The sequence below is a fragment of the Phascolarctos cinereus genome, unplaced genomic scaffold (genome assembly GCF_003287225.1).
Source record: "Phascolarctos cinereus isolate Bilbo 61053 unplaced genomic scaffold, phaCin_HiC Scaffold_4;HRSCAF=312, whole genome shotgun sequence".
Taxonomy (NCBI): domain Eukaryota; kingdom Metazoa; phylum Chordata; class Mammalia; order Diprotodontia; family Phascolarctidae; genus Phascolarctos; species Phascolarctos cinereus.
Window position 1 is genome coordinate 220604597 of NW_027555847.1, and position 18280 is coordinate 220622876.

The following is an 18280-nucleotide window of genomic DNA, read 5'->3' on the forward strand; positions in this document are numbered from 1 at the left end:
ACCATCTTCTCAGTCCTTCAGGCATGAAACCTAGAAGTCCTCCTGGATTCCTCACTCTCTCTCACCCCGCCAAATCCAAACTATTGCCAAGGCCTGTCAATTTCACCTTTGCAACGTCTCCTGAACAGGCCTCCTTCTCTCTTCCGACACTTTTACCACTCTGGTACAGGGCCTCATCACCTCACACCTGGACTATTGCAATAGTCTGCTGGTGAGTCTGCCTGCCTCAAGTTACTCTCAATTCCAATCCATTCTCTATTTGGCCACTAAAGTGATTTTACTGAAGTGTAGGTCGTCATCAAACTCCAGTGGTTCCCTATCACCCCAGAATCAAATATAAAACCTTCTGTTAGGCATTCAAAGTACTTCATAACCTAGTTCCCTCTTAGCCTTCCAGTCCTCTTACACTTTACCATGAAGTACAGATTCTTCAGTACTCCTGCCTGTTCCACAAACAAGACAACACATCTCTTAACTCTGAACATTTTCTTTGGCTGTCTTCTATGCCTGGGATGCTCTCTGTCCTCATCTCTGTCTACTGCCTACCCTGGCTTAAGTCCCAACTAAAATCCCATCTACTACAGCAAGACTTTCCCAACCCCTCTTAATTCCAGACCCTTCCCTCTTTTAGTTATTTCCTATTCATACTATTTAAATAAGCTACAGACTCATGCGTAGCTTGTTTGTACATATTTGTTTGTCGTCTCTCTTATTAAACTATAGCTCCTTGAAGGCTGAGAATGTCTTTTGCCTCTAAATTTTGCATCCCCAGATTAGCAAAATGCCTGACACTTACCGGTCACTTAATAAATGCTTAACAACTGACCAGCTTATTGACTGAGTTTCATCTATTTCCCACAAGTCTGACCCTCAAATTACTTATTAAATTACCACTAGATCTTTGTTAGTAAAAAGTGGTTAAAATATGGCCAATGTATTAAGTTGTTTTGCTATGTTTCTTTCTTATGAGGGGGGATTCTATTTGATACAGAGCCACTAGGAAGTGATAGCTTTGTAAAAAAAATCAATAAAACATCAAAATAATGTGTTTTGTTTTGTGTCTAAACACTTTTCCACAACATCTGAAATATATATAACTACATGATCCAAGGCGTATAGCTGTATGTCTTTAAATCCTACCATTAACTACAATTAAAAAATGAAGCATTTCTAACAAAGATAAGCCTAAATGCTACATTGCCATAACCAAGTACACCTCTCAAAAGGGTAGAGTATAAGGTTAATTTCCTCTACACACAATACATATACCCAGTCATTCTTAAGAAATACATATTACCTTCGGTACTTTAAAGCCAAAGACAAAAGACAGGTGATAGAAAAAGAAAAGGAGATGAAAAAGAAAACAGATTTATGAGCAGAAAAATACTTATTCTACTACACAAGTGGAATGAAAAATTCACATTGTTGTTATTTTTAAGCAATACTTACTGAGCCACTGAATGAGAGGAACAGTTTCAGCACCACATCCTCCGAGAAAGGGGGATGCCGGGCCACCAGGTTAATGAAGCGTTTCAAAGCTCTTCGTCTGGTCTCGATAAACTCTCTGTCAGCTAGAGGAAATAAAAGCATATTAACGTTTACAAAGAAGTTCTATTGCCCCTTAACCTCACCCAAACTGGAGCTCTTACCATCCTTAATACTAACAACCTTCTACATTCAAACAATCCTGAATCTGGTACACAAAAATAAAGGTCACAATTTTTCATACTGGCTCACTGAGCTCCTAATCCTGGGAGCATAAACATCACCAACACAACAAAGCCAAAGAAGTGTTGGGAGAGGCAGGAGCCACACCTTCTACATATTACTGCCAGGTTCCAATTAATACAAATAATAAATGCCCTGAAGTAGTCATATTATTTTAATTTGAACTGCATATTCCTATTGAGATGGAACAATCAACATAATTTACATAACTATAAATTCGAATAGTACAAATTCAGATATATGCAACCACTTAGTGGACTTCATTATTTGCACTAATGGGAATTAGCTATATTTTGAAAAGTTAGGCAATGAAAAGGAAAACAACAAATCCTGTTTCTACATAACAGACTGGAAACTAAATTGGATTGCAAGCTATGTCCAACTAAATAAAAGCCTTTTTGTTATGAATAAATTAGTTCTGTTGCACTTTTACATCTCAATTAAATTCTACTTCCCTCAACTTTCAAATCCTAGCCTAGTTTATTTTGTATTTGCTTCAGATTAAAAGCTTTCATTCGTACTTTTTTCTACTTAAGGGAGAAAAAAGATTGGAGTATATATTTTATACTAAAGAATATCTGGGCCTAGGAACTAATAATACACATTATTTTTTAAAATCAAATAATAAGAATTCCACTGAATGACAATTTTTCTTTCAAATACCATCAAGTATCTTTCCACACTACGTAACACTTTCAGAGGTACTAAATGAAGTTTTGGTTTTGTTTTTTATTCCAGATCTGTAATTTCATCAATGTGAGGACGTACTAATGTAGAAACTATCTCCACTGCTACATACAACATGATTGCAGTTAATGGTTTTAGAGAGCTGCCTTAGGGACCAAGAGGTTAAGTGACTTACCCAATATCATACTGTTAATGTTTATCAAAACTTGGACTAAACAAAGGTCTTTGCTTTAATGGTATCCAGATTCAAATTCTATCTAATTCTCTACTTTGATTCAGTAAATAAAATCGAAGACCTTTAGTAAACTCTCAAAAATTATTATATGCTTTCTGTTCCATGCTGCATATGGCATTCTTTGGACTCCTCAAAATGATGTGCATAATTCATTACAAAGCATCTTTCTCCCCACCACTTCCAAATTCTCTAGGATGTCAAGGAAATGACAGCCAAGAAAATGCATTAAGCCAAGAGTGGAATCTAAATGCCCATAGGGGTTTGAAACTAAACACTATGCCAATAAAAGACTATAACTATTTGAATTACAATAATTAAGTAGACTTCAATATACTGATGATGTTTTCCTTTCTGCCATTCCATTTGCCAGAAATCCCAGCTTTACCTCCCAGCATTCTCTTGGGTGGAAGTGCTGGCACCATTCGATAGGGGAACTTCTGTAGCAGTATCTCATGGAACACCACAAAGTCATTGTACCTTCTGTACACAGAAGATTTGAAGCGCTAAAAAAAGAGAGATTTTAATGCTCAAACTAGACAGTAATAACTACTAAAGCCCATTATTCATTCTTTCCTTCTTTCTGCCCCAACAGAAATTAAAAAGTGATGAGTATAATTTCACCAATTTTCCAATGATTCCTTCACCTTACCAAACATCTAAGTTCAAAAGTAATATTCAGATACTTACTAGCTGTGTGACCTTGGGCAAGTCACTTAACCCTGACTGCCTCAGAAAAGCAAAAGAAAAAGTAATATTCATCTCTTCATTTTCCCCAAATTTGTCTCTTCTCTTTTCCCCACACTCCTACATCCAGTACAATGCCAAATCCTGTCAATTCAAACTCAGTAACATCTCTCACATCTATTTCTCTTCACTCCTACTACCAATACTCTAGTTCTAGCCTTCATCATCTCTTAGCTGTATTATTTATTGCCCAAGATAATTTGTCTATTATAATTTCTTCTATACTGCCTTGTAGTAAAAGGGATCCTGTGTGGAAATATTGTAGCAATGAATGAACAGTATTATCCCAGAATGGCTTCTCGACCTTGCTGGGTCTCTTGAATACAAATACTGTATAATGGAAGAGTATTCTACTTACTACATTTTATTGATAGGCTCATTCCAAAGATAAAAAACAAAATTCACTCTTACAATTTATTATGACTGAACCAAAATGTCAAAACTATCACAGATCAATCAATAAGCATTTATTAAGTACTTACTACACGCTAGGCATTTTACCAGTTGTTGGGGACACAAATACAAAAATGACACAATGTCTGCCCTCAAAGACCTTATATTCTCCTGGTAGAGACAACATGCACACACATAAGTGTGTACACAAAATACATAAACAGCAATTTGGGGAGTAACAACAACTAGAGAATAAGAAAAGACTAATTCTTAAATCAATAAAGCAATCAACAAGAATTTATCAAGTGGTTATTATGTGTCAGGCACAGTTCCAGGCACCAGGGATACAAATACAAAATGAAGCAGTTTCATTCTAAAAGACACAATAAGTACATATCTAAATATAGAGAAAATGTATGAAAGATATAAATACAAGGTGATTCTAAAGGAGGAAACAATAAGTACATATCCAAGTACAGAGAAAATGTATGAGAGATAAATACAAGGTAATTCTTGGGGAGGGAACACTAAAAACAGAGTAGAGCTTGAAAAGTATCATGTAAGAGTTCTGTTGGAGCTGAACTTTGAAGGAAACCAGAGGATCTAAGGGCAGGGGTAAGGAAGGAGCAAACCCTGGCACGGGGGTGGGGGGTGGGGGTGGGAACAGCCTAGGCAAAGGCACCTAAATGTAAAATGGAGTGTTCTGTGTAAAGAACAGTAAGCAGAACAGTTTGACTGGATCATAGAGTACATGAAGGGGAATAAATGTGCAATAAACCTAGAAAGGTAGGTTGCAGCCAACCAACAAGGGACTTTAAATGTCAGAGAAGAATTTGTATTAAATCCTAGAGGCAATAGGGAATCACTAGAATTTATCAAGCAGGCAAGTGACGTGGTCAGAGCCATACTTTAGGAATATAATTTTGGCAGCTATGTGTGGATAACTGGATTAGAAAAGGGAGTTACTCAAGGCAGGGAGGCCAATTAGGGGGCTCTCAGAGAAGTCCTGGAAAAGGATTACAAGGTCCTGAACAAAGATGATGGCCATGCAAGTAGAGAGAAAAGGATGTATTCAAGAGATGTTATGAAGGTAGAATTGGCAAGAGTTGGCAACTGACTGTATGTGTAAGGTAAGGCAAAGTGAGAAGCTGAGGATGACTCTCAGGTTTTAAACCTCAGTGACCAGCAGGAGGTAGCACATGAACTGACTCTTGAAGGAAACCTGGGCTTCTAAGAGGCAAAGGTAAGGAGGAAGAATATTGCAATTATGAGGAAGAACAACCTGTAGGAAGGCACAAGGGCAAGAGATGGACCCTGTGTAGGGAGCAGCAAGTCAACTAGGAAGAGTATATGAGGGGGAGGGGATGTATATCCAATCTAGGTAATAACGCAAAAAAAGGATTACATTACTAAAACTATAAAGGTTCTATAAAAAAAGACCCCAGCTTGATAACCACTACTTTGGGGAGAGCTATACACCCCTGTAAAGAATCATGAAAGCATGAAAAAGGCTTCATTCTGATCCTTGTTCCCTTAGAGCTTCATTTAAAACCAAAGGAAACTACTTAGCCCCATATTCTGGTCCTAAGTAGTTTTCTAATATTTCAAAATCATTGCCAAAATAAATATACCTAATTCACACATCTCTGCCTGAGAGATGGTCATAACAAAGATTATAAAAGGACACTTTGGGAGGGTAGTTAGTAAGGGATGCTGCAGGGCAGGATTACATGAGCAACAAAACCATTTAAGATGCTGCCACCTCATTTTTTTCCCTTTTAACTACTTCAGTTTAATACAACAGCAAATCACGTGATTTTTCTCTTCTTCTTTTCCACCTCACTCTTTCCTCCTATCACACAGGAATGCATTACCAGGCTTGAAACTTCATATTCCACGTGTTTCAGGAAAAGGCCCTTCTTCTCGGGAATGAGCTCCACCTGCACGGTGTCCCTGGCCAGCAGCTCTTGGAGGGTGTGAGAGAGCAGTAACGGGTTCCCTTGAGGCATCTGCATTCGAAATGAATCTGGTTCCCTCTGCTCAATTACCTGAGGCTTTGGCAAGTCTGGGAAGAAACAGTGAACACATTACAAACAGCTTAAGACCTTTTTCTTTAGGGGAAAAAAAAAGTCATCACATGGGGTAGCTGTTTGGGAGGAAAAGGTAGAGGGTTACAGGGCAACATAAAAACAAAAGTTATCAATACAAATTTATTTAAAAAAAAAACTTAGGAAGCAGCAACCTCTGATCTGCTTCCCCTTCCCTTCACTACATGCTGTCTCAGCATCTGGACTCTGGCCAACCAATGTAACCAATCCACTCCTTGCACATATTACACATATTCATTCATTCTAGACTCACAGCTCAGCTGAAATGCCTTTCTGCACATTCCAAGCACCAGTCAGCTGGACTCCCCACCTGCTTGTGAATCAGCAGATGTATACACTTCCTTTCTGGAAATTGCTAAAGAAAATTACTCCCCTACAGAATGAAATCTAATATTGTCCTGGGGTCAATGTTATAGGAGAAAATAATATGTGAAATGTTCTCTAATTATTAAAAAAAATTCCTTCCACCATCAAGGTGTCAAAATGAAGAGAAAAATACTGAACTCAAAAAATTTTCACAGTACCTCCCATACCTGGAAGAGGCCTCAGGGGTTATGTAACCTAATCCATTCTTGAACAAGAATCCAAGCTACAAAATCCCCAACAAAAGGTCATCCAGGCTTTGCCTGAAGACCTCTAGTGGGGAGGGGGGCCAGAGAAGAGACACCCAGCGCACTACCTCCCAAGGCAGTCCGTTCTTCTGGTAGACAGCTCTTTTAGGAAGTTTTTCCTTACTGTGGGCCTTAATTTCTGCCTGTCGCTCCTAGTTCTGTCCTCTGTGGCTAAACAGAACAAATCTATTCTCTTTTTCATATGATGGCACTTACCAGGTCTTCATACAGCATACTCTCAAGGCTTTTCACCACCCCTTCCCTTTCAGCAAAATTCAGATTTTCTTCCCCCCAAAAGGCACTCCATCAATTGAAGAATGGCTGAACACATTCTGATGCAGAAATTTAGTGGACCATTATTGTTTCATAAGAAATTATGAAAAGGACAGTTTCAAAACAACCTAGGAAGACTTAGGAGAACTAATGAAGATGGAAGTGAGCAGAACCTGACAAACAATTTACAGAATAGCAGCAACCTGTAAAGACAAACAACTTTCAAACACTTAAAAATCTGATGAAGGCAATGACCAATGATGAGTTAACCCATCCCTTGAAAAGGAAGTAATGGACTCACTATATTCAGAATGACATACATTTTTGTTCATAACAAATGTGGGAATTTGTTTTGCTTGACTATACAAATGTGTTATAAGGGTTTTGTTTTTCTTTTCTTTTCCAATTAGGGAAGGTGAGGGGGGGAAAGAGGATAGGGATAAGACTGCCCCCAAAAGGGAGATAAAGAGGGCTACTGAAGCATTTTTTAAATGCACAGACAGAAACAAAACGAAGGGCAAAAAGACTCACAGACAAGTAGGACAGCTTTGAAAGTTACATTTGGGAATTTAATATATATTAATGATACATAATAATTTGTATTTATCATTTACAGTATGTAACATAATAAAAGAAAAGCAAGTTGTACACAACAGACCGTCACAGCTATATGTACAATCAATCTTCTTTCTCTGTTCTACTATGTACATGAAAATGGTCATTTTATTTGATGCTTGCTGAGTTTAGAATTTTTCTAAGGAACAATCCTCAGTCTGAACAAGGCAAAGTACAACAAAGCTTTCACGTCGTTAGTCCTGAAATTTATGTTTCTTATTAAAACCTGGGATTGTATTAGCTTTTTTAAACTTCTATACACTGGGAGACCATACTGAGTTTCAGTCCCCGAAACCTGAGATATTATTCATAACTGCTATCCTACTATACCTGCTCCATCTTACACCTGTGAAATTGTTTTTTCAACTTAATTTTCAAGGTTTTAAATTTATCCCCATTATATTCCGTCCTACTCAATTATACACAATGTTCTAGCCTGCTGAGATCTTTTCAAATCCTGATTTTGTTATCCCATATTAACAATCCTTTTAGCTTTTACGTAAACTGAAAATTTTTTAAGCACACCTATTTCTTTTACTCAAGTTACTGAAAAAAACATTAAACATCACAAGGTCAGTTAAAGATCTCTAGGACACTCTACTGGAGATCCTTCCAAGTTGATATAAAATCATTTATGACTACTCTTTAGGCTCAGCCATCCAACAAGTTTTGAATTGACCTATGTGGAGTATTGTCTAGCCCACATCACTCCATATTTTCCACAAGAACAACAAAGATGAATTGTATCTACCATATTTCCCTAATGTGCTGGTATAGCTAACATGTCAAAAAAGGAAGCGAATTTAGATCACATTGGGCTCTTCTTGAAGCTATGCTGGCTCTTTACAACATATCCTTTCTTTGGACAGTCATTTGCCATCTTTTTAATTAATATGTTCTAGAATTTTATCAGGAATCAAAATCAAGTTCACTATAATTGGCAGACTCCATTCTCTTTCCTTTTAAATTGATTAGTTTGCCCTTTTCCAATCCTGCATAAAGATGGTTAAAAGTGACTCAGCATTCACAACTGTCAGTTCTCAGCTCCTTAACGAGTAGTTAATCTGATCTAGGTGACTTGAATTGATTAAAAACAACATGGTGCTTTATTTCTATTTCTTTTTAGGAAGTATCAACTCCTTAATGGCCATTTTTGTTCTGTCTTTTCCAGTCTGAATATTATTCTCTTTGGCAGAGGAAACAGAAGCAAAATGAGATAAACAGCTCTGCCTTTTTTATGTAATTTACTCACCAAGAGCAGTGATGCTATTCCTTCTTTGATTTGGGCCTGATGTTCTAACCTGCTAATCTCTTTCTGAATCTTGATTGTCTTCATTCAATATGAGCAATATCTCTTAGCTTTTTTGTTTGTTTGTTTTTTGCTGGGCAATGGGGTTAAGTGACTTGCCCAGGGTCACACAGCTAGTGTTATGTGTATGAGGACAAATTTGAACTTAGATCCTCCTGACTCCAGAGCCGGTGCTCTGTCCATTACGCCACCTAGCTGCCCCAATATCTCTTTGCTTTGATGTCAACTGCAATTTTTTATAGCATATTCTCTAGTTCCTTTGTCCCAACTGATTGAAAAAAAGATCTCCTTTTCCCCAATGTAGCTTCAAAAAGAAAATTCTGTTCTTGTTCTTAAAAATTTTCCTTGTCAGCTGTCACTCAGCCCTCCAATGATGCTGGTTACCACTCCTTTAAAATAAATAGGTTGAGGTGAAAAACACATTATAAAAAAAAAAGAATTCATATTTGTTCTTTTTGTTTCTTACACTGTTACTCTCTGAGGTATTTCTAGCTCCTTGAAAGTATCTGATATGTTACCATTCATCAATAAATACTGACTGATGAGAATCAATGAGAAGAACCAAAATAGGAAAATCTTCCTGTAGGACTCATCAATGAATTCTCCCATCCTTTCTGGTGAGTTAAAATTTGAGACATGTGCCTAGAATGTGGGGAAACTGGGAGCTCTACCTACCAATGGCTCCAACCTATGATAGATTCTTTTAAATAGATGTAACTATTGAAATATCTGCTATTTGAAGGACATATCATGCAATCAGCCAAACAGTATAAGACAAATCACTTTCTTTAGTATGTCAGGCTTAGAAGAACTAAAAATCAGAAAGAATGTGATTTTTGTTGTTATTCAGATAATTCTGCAATTGTCTTTGTAAGACAATGAAACCTCTCTTCCATCCTCTAAAATGTTCTTGCTGCACCTGTCTCTTTCCTGCCAGTTAGAGGTGATGACTATGAATGACAATAAAAGGCAATACAGGCTAGCATAAAGGAAAAGGGCAGCAGTGAAGAAGCATTCTTGTTCCGTTGTTTTTCAATTGTGACCAACTCTTCATGATCCCATCTGGGGTTTTCTTGGAAAGATACTGGAATGCCATTTCCTTCACCAGCTCATTTTATAGATGAGTAAACTGAGGCAAACAGGGTCACACAGCCAGTAAGTATCTGACACCAAATTTGAACTCAGGAAGATAAGTCTTCCTGACTCCAAGTCCTGCACTCTACTCACTGTGCCATCTAGCTGCCCCAGAAGAAGCATTAGTTCATTAAGATTTGATGAAGTCACTTATGTAGGCTTAGATCTGAAAGCAGACGTCTTCTGATTCTAACAGGACAACATGTCTCTAAAGCATTCTGGGTTAGAATTATAGAAGCTGAGAGTTAGAATTGGAGATCAATTGCATCACATTACTGAGAAACTGTGGCTCAACAGAGCTATAATAACTTATGCAAGATTACACAATTTGCTAACAACAAAGGAATTGAAGTCTCTTTACATTTCAACAAACATTTATGAAAAATCTATTTGCCTTGTGGGGAAATGATATAAAACTAGGATTTAAATTTGACAAATCAAAATCAAGAGTCTACTTGAAAAAAAGGCTAGTTTTTGTTTGTTGCTGTTCAGAGATATCTGACTCTTTGTGACCCCATGGATCACAGCACTCCAGACCCTCCTCTCCTCCACTATCTCTTGAAGTCTACCCAAATTCATGCTTGTTGTTTCCATAACACTATCTATCCATCTCATCCTCTGCCATTCTCTTTTCCTGTTTCCTTCAATCTTTCCCAACATCAGGGTCTTTTCCAATGAGTCCTGTCTTCTCACTATGTAGACAAAATATTTAAGCTTCAACTTCAGTATTTGACCTTCCAGTGAACAGTTTGAATTAATTTCTTTAAGTAATGACTGATTTGATCTCCTTGCTGTCCAAGTTTCATTACTGAAAGCAATGAAAAGGAAACCTCCAAGCTGGGCCCCCCAGAGTTTGCAGGAAGCTTGTCTGAAAATTTCAAAACTAGTGATTCCAAATTCACAAGTCAGCAGCTTCTTCAGAGTTTGTTTCAAGAAGATATATTTGAAACTGTTATTATCCCACATCAATGGCCCACAAGTCTACTTAGGGTTATAATTCCTGGTCACAGTACTCAAAGAAATAACCCTTTAAACCTCAACTTTCTTCAGAAAAACAAGTTACCCTATTACCCACGCAATAGTAGGCAATTATTCAAATGGATTCAATTCCTGTCTAAACTCTTGCAAGAAATCAAGGAAATTATGATAAAGCTTCTTGCTGAGAAAGCACTAAAAGGAAAATTTTTCTTTTTAATTATAAACAAGAGGTAATATTTGCTGAGAAAAAAGTCCAAGTCTAGCACAAACTTTCACATAAATAAAACTAAGACTATGTTATTCTTTAAAACCTGAATAAAAATAAATCCTTTTGGATTTGTTCAGATAAGAAATTAATTTGCATTTATGTAATTTAAGAAGCATTTAAATAAAATGTAGTATAACCAATAAGACCCAGGTCATAGGATCATAAATTCAGAGCTGAAAGAGACTTTAAGGACCATCTAATCCAATCCCCTCATTTTACAAAGAGGAAATCTAGGCACAGAGATATTAAGTGATTTGCCCAGGGTCACACAGTTAATAAGTACCTGAGGCAGCACTGAACCTAGGTCCTCTGCTGCCAAATCGAGTGCCCTATAATACTCTGTCTCCAGTCACTTTATTCCCTGGTTTTGTGTTACTGTTTTTCTGATGTTAAGAAAAAAAAAGACATCAATAAAATATTTTTTAAAAAGCAACTAAATAATTTCAAGTTGACCCAGATATTTGTAAAATACTAAGTTCTCTCTCTCAAAGTGTTCTCCCCAAACTTTAAGATGTTACCCAGCAACAATGGGAAATATATACGACTGAAATAAAGACTGTAAACTTTTTCTTCTCTTATAATGTTTATCACATTATAGCAATAGGTTGACTGTATAAGAAGATTCCCTTAATGAGATTTTGAAGTGAAGAGCTATACCCAAATGACAGATGAAACAGTGCTCGGTGAACCTCAAAGGTCTTTAGTTTTCTATATTGATAGAATACAATGACAAGATCTGAAATAATCAAAGATTTTAGCCTAATATCAGATGCAGCTACAAAAGGTGCATTTATCATCAGTCAGACCTGAAACATGCCTAAGTGGCAGATGACACACCCCAGTTGAACACTAAAATTCAGCCAGCAGTCGGGCACAAGCAGTATCACAAAAGACAGTCATAAACACGTACAAGATATCTGACTATACTTTTAATTTTGGGATATGTGCAATGATATCAGTTTGTCGAACAACAGGTTAGTAATCATTGAGCAAATGCCCTCAAGTACAATTTTAAAAGATTTATCAACTGTCAAGATAACATCTAAACTCAAGAATATTCAACTAATCACATGCTAGCAACAGGACTTGAACTCTGATCACATGAGGAATGGATAGAAAGAATCTAAAAAGAAACTATTTTCAATTAAGGATACATTGTTTAACTCTTTGTCTGGTTTCAAACATCTTAAAGAATTAAGTGTTCCATAAAAATAAATGAGAGTGAACAGATAACTTGCAGGAGTTAGTAAACTATTTACAAACGTTAAAAACCATTCTTAGTTGGAAATGGGATGCTGGCTACGGCAGACCACACTCTGCTTACCCCTTAGATAAGGAACCCTAACATGCTCACAGAAGAAGGGAATGAAAAGTTATGATACTGTACATGTCAAAAGCGATTTAAGTGTACATAGTAAATAGTCAAGTTCAGTTGCTTTTGCTGGTGTGCACTGGTATATTTTTAATAACACATTTTTTAAAAAGAGGATTACTCTCTAGTAGACACTGAAATCTCATAAAAAGTCTATCTTATCTATACATCAAATTATTGATATGTTGTTTTTACTTTAGCTATTTTTCATTTTTTTTTTCAATTATCAAGCATTTTATCTTTTTCTCCCTTCCATATTACCCTCCACTGCAAGGGGGGAAAACCTTCTAACAAACATACATAATCAAATAAAATAAATTCCTATATTGGCCATGTCCAAAAATGTTCATCTCATTTTACACAGTCCATCATTTCTCTGTCAGGAGGTATAAATACTAAACTAGAGGGAAGAACTCATTTAAAATTCTACAGCAAACCCTTTTTGTATTAGTTAACTCAACACCACCATGTGACATAGAAGGAAATGTAGAGCCAGAAGAAAAACAATTCTGAGTTTCTGGAGAGCAAAATTATTATAATGCTCCATTTGCTAACTGTCGGATGGCATTCAAAGTTCTCTCCAATATGGCCTACATGTCTCTTTCCTGCATTATTTCACTGACCATCTGCCACCCTTCATGTTAACTAAACTATACTGACCCCCAAGCACATCCTGCATTTTCCCATTTCACCTTTGCTCATGCTTCTACCTGAAAAGCTCTCCCTTCAAACCCAATTTTTCAAGGCCCCAAAACAATTTCCACCTCTTCTACAATTTCTTTGATCCCCTTGGCTAGAAAACCTCTCATCCACGTGAAGTCCCATAATAGTTGTTTATACCTCTCTTATAATAACATTCTGTGCTATGTATGTTATGCTTATTTTTTAAAATAATGTACCCTCAAAATTGCAATCCTCTTAACCCTCTTAAGAGTAAATAGCTTTGGTATAAGAGAAAAATCCTCCTAGAACAGAATATAGTAACCACAGATATATAATATACAAAAGAGAAAAGGGTATCATTTCTAAGCATCTCCAACTAAATACAAAGGGTAGTGTACTAATACCAATGTAATTTGTGAATAATTTGGAATCAGAATGCATTGTACCATACAAACAATGTAAGTGGCAGTTAGGCTCTCCAACTAGCCATAAAATGTATAATGTAGTCAGAACTGTAATACTAAAAGGATTAGAGAACCTAACCAACACTTACAAGAACTTCTGAGTCCCAATTTGCTTGCTTTGGTAAATAAACAAGTACCCTCCTTGGCTTCCATACAGGGGATCCAATGAGAATCTAGGAGCTGCTTCGAGAAGAAAGGTTCAATAAGAGTTACAGGCAGTAAATCAACAACTGTTAAGTGGAGACCACACAGGGCAGCTAGGTAGTATAGCAAAGTGCCAGGCCCGGATTCAGGAAGACTCTTATTTCTGAGTTTCAAATCTGGCCTCAGACACTAGCTGTGTGATTCTGGGCAAGTTACCTAACCTGGTCTGCCTTAGTTTCTTCATATGTAAAATGAGTTGGAGGAAAAAAGGGCATACTACTCCCAGTATCTTTGCCAAGAAAACCCCAAATGGGGTCACAAAGAATCAGACACAACTCAATAACAACAACAACAACAACAACAACAACAACAACAACAACATGGAGACCACAAAAGCTCCTAAAGAGGAAGACTGGTAAGCTAAAGCAGCACAAGGTAGGATTATAATCCAATTCCACAAATCTGTGCTAAATGCCTAGTATATGAAAGGCATTATGATAAGGTATGCAAAGACAAATGCAAAAACAAAACAGGGCTAACCCTACAGGGGCTTAAATTCTACTGGGGTACCACATGGTACACAGAAAAAAACATATATAATAAAAAGAAAACAAGGAGGGAAAAATACTAAAAATTTCGGGAGGTCTAAGGAGGCAACATGGAGATGATGAGACGTAAGCTTAAGAAGAAGCATACATCCCAGATGTGGGGGATGCAAATGCAAATGAAGAGAAGCAGCAGACAAGAGTATCCAGTTAAGCTAGAGTTAATTAAGGGGAGAAATATAAAATAATTCTAGAGGTGTGGATAGGAACAAGATTGTGGTATTCCTTAAATGTGACTAAGTTTATATTTTATCCTGTGGACAACAGGAAGTCATTGAAGATTTTTGAGCAATGTAGTAATGGTCAGATAACCTTAGGATGATAATTTTGGTAGCTGCACAGAGGATGGATTGGAGATAGGAGAGATTAAAAACAGAAAGACCAATGAGGAAGTACTGCAATCATCCTGGTGAGAGCTGAAAAAAAGTCTGAAGTAGACTGGCTGTGGTGTAAGTAGAAATAAGGGCACAGATACGACACTTGCACCACAACTATACCATTTGTCATTAAATCTACTGGCTTGTTTCCGCACAGGATATGAGAATGACAATCAAATCCCATTTCTTACCTGTGTGATCTTCAACAGGTAACCTGACCTCCTAATTTCTCAGTTGCCTCATCTGAGTTTAAGCACAGTGCCTGGCACACAGTGGGAGATTATAAATATTTATTGATTGATCTGTAAAATAAAAGGGTTGGGCCAGATGACCTAAAATCCCTTCCAGCTCTAGATTTATAATCCTACAATCCTATAACTTCAGAAGATGACTGTGAAGTATGTTTCCTGTCGCTTACAGAGAGCTAATGGACTAAGGTGTAAAATGAGACATATATTTTCAGACACTGCCAATATATGGATTTGTTTTGCTTGGCTATACTTATTTGTTACAAGGGCAGGGTTCTAATTAGAGGAGAGAGAAGGGGAAGGGAAGCTTGGGTAATGATTGTGATGCAAAAAAATAAACCATATGAGCACTGATAAAACATTCTTTAAAATGTAGAGAATGGGAGGAAATTCAGAAAGGAACACATAAACAAAGCAATTTTGTTAATGCATTAAATTTAGTATACACTTAATGTATAATAGAAGTTCCATTTCATATGCCATCTTTTTTTTGTTCTTTGTATATAGAAATATTCATATTTTTTAACCTTTCAAAGTTCACAAAAAACAAATATTTTAAGTAGGAGAAGGAACCTGCAGACCAGCAAATAAAAGCCACAAGGATCTGGACCAGATGATATAGATGGAGAGAGTCAAATGAAGACCAGTTGCTGAGTGATGAAATGTAGCATCAAGTTTCATCCTAACATGCCAAGGGTCTATAAAAAAAAAAATCTAGAAGATATCCTACATGTGGGATGTACACTCACTCTGCTCTGCCAGGCCTGGTGTGTCTGAGGTGCTAGTCCTTTTGGCATTCAGTATCTGAGGCCTTGTCAGGGCAGCTTTAGTTCCCTGAATGAGATTCCTGTCTTCCTGACTCTAGGCTTAGTGGCTGAGACCTGATGACAGGGTGACATTCAGCCTCTCTCTGAGGTCTAAGTTTTTCTGATGATGGAGAACAGGGAGGGGCACTACTTTCAGTTGTGAGGTAGAGGGGACTCTAGTATGGGAGTCTGTGGCTGCAACAGCAACAGAGATGGTGGGGGCTCCAGTGACAGAAGAGAGAGAGTAGCTATCTACGATCCCCATTCTATCCTTCACGCAGTTGCCAGAATCTTCCTAACACAATGATCATATCTCTCGTTTACCCACTCAAAAACTTCCAATGGTTCTCTACTGACCACAAGCTAAAGTACAGACTCCTTGGTCTGGCATTTTAGTCCCTCTTCATCAATCTGGCTCCAATCTACCTTTCCACTGCATTTCACATTGCTCAACTTCAAACACTCTACAATACAAACTGCACTACTAGCAGTGCCCTAACCTCGCCCCTGCACTTCCCTCCCATTGTAAGCAAGCCCCCTACCTGAAACATACTTCCTCCTCATTTCTACCTACTGCAATTGTTCAAGGCCCAGCTCAGCTATCATCTCCTCCACAATCTTCTCTGATCACACAGATGAAAAGCATCTCTCCCTCTTTAATGATGCCTAGAGGAGAAGTGTCAAACATGTGGCCAGCAGGACAACACTCCTCTGTGCTGCTGAATCAGATTAAAAATAAAAATACAACAGAACATGAATAATATCAATATGTAGTTTTCTAAGCCAATATACTTCTTATGGGGATCCTTACACGACTCATCAGCTTTTCTTTCAATATGACATCACTGGCCTACTACAGCACTTTTTCTGGATCTCTCTTTACCCCTAGAACATTCTACCTTGTATTATACTTATTTGAATACAAAATACAGGATCCCTGGTAGATTGTAAACTCTTTGAGAACAGGGACCAAGGCATTTTCTATTACTCTTTTCCCCTTAGCACCTTAATGAATGTTTAATTAAATAGAATTTATAAATCACACCTTTGTAAGTACCTCTTGATAAAGAAAGAAAAAATTTGAAACTCTTGGAGCACACCTAGATTTTTAGCTTCAGTGTGTCTACAGCTGCCTAACATACATGTATGTAGTGGTCTACAACAGAAGTGTCAAAACCTCAAAGGGCTGCCTGAATCAGATTAAAATGTAATTGGGAACTATTTAACAAATTAAATAAATAAAATGGAACACAGACAATGTTAACATGTGCTCATGCAGGGATTGTTCTAGACAACTTAATGGTCCCCATTTCTATTTGAGTTTGAAAACATTGTTCTTTTTTGGGGGGGGGGGCTGGACAATGGGGTTAAGTGACCTGCCCAGGGTCACACAGCTAGTGTTAGGTGTCTGAGGCCAGATTTGAACTCAGGTCCTCCTGACTTCAGGGAGGATCTATCCACCATGCCACCTAGCTGTCCCAACATTGTTCTACGTCACTACACTCGACATGGATTAACGTTTTGAGGCACTCCTTCACCTGAAAGGTACGTATCTCTATTAAATTGGGTAGAAAACACAAAATAAACACCTCTAAGGTTGACTTCTTACTTTACACAAAGATCTTTTTACAAATTCAGATATAAGCATAAGACAAAGACCAATGGGACTTCTGCACAGCTATGGAAAGGCTGACTTAGTTTTGGCTCTATCTCCCAAGATTACTTCAGTACAGCTGCAGGTCCATGCTGGGAAACAAGCTGGCCAAGAACTGACATGAACGCTGTAAAGTAACGCATTCAGAGTTATTCAGCAGCCGGTTTTGTTATTGGAAGAAACCCTTCTTTGGATTTGGCTAAGGACTCTAACATGTTTTACTCTGCAGAAGTACTTCTGGATTCAGTCAACTGTTGAAGGGAGGTATTTCCAAATGCCTCCGAACTACAGCATATCTAACCCACTGAAATCCAGTTCAGGGAAAATTCCACAGCTAGATTCCATAAGCTCAACAAAACATATGGCAGATGTATACAGGACAACGAGAGACGGGCCAAAATCATAGACAGGTAACAGCAATAGTTAACAAATTCAGTAGCTTTCCCAAAATGCACTAAACTTGCTTTCATTTACTCAAAATCTAGCTTTTCAAGAATAAAGAAAATCTAGATCACACCTTCACAAACAAAAATAAAGTAGAAAAGATACAATACATGCACACATAAAAATACACTACTCTCAATTACTCGATGTGAATATTAACTCAATCCTAGATTACACTTCTAACTATGTGTAAAAGACCTGTACTGCTACACTGCTCAGATTCACTGACCAAAGGGGTGTGTGTGTGTGTGCCCTAAACAAACACACAAACAACTCCTATAAGAAAAGGAAAATATATTCCTTTTACAGTAATATACTGTGCTTGGAAATGGAAATTTAAATTTCCTTGTCACTATCAGAGGCCACGGTTCTCTGAAGAGAATTAAATGCCTAAGTGACCAAGGGGCAATCCAAAATGTG

The 18280-nt window shown here is 37.4% G+C and overlaps 1 protein-coding gene across 2 annotated transcripts in view; it reads right to left on the minus strand.

Annotated features, from left to right (window-relative positions):
* The window catches only part of SNX8 (sorting nexin 8), a 52692-nt gene that overhangs the window by 18631 nt on the left and 15781 nt on the right, over positions 1–18280 (minus strand). For both annotated transcript variants that reach the window (XM_020975248.2, XM_020975250.2), the window contains exons 2-4: positions 5662–5852; positions 3036–3153; positions 1450–1571 (exon numbers count right to left, since the gene is read on the minus strand). In XM_020975248.2, coding sequence (XP_020830907.1) covers positions 1450–1571; positions 3036–3153; positions 5662–5852 — 431 coding nt within the window. The remainder of the gene's footprint in view (positions 1–1449; positions 1572–3035; positions 3154–5661; positions 5853–18280) is intronic.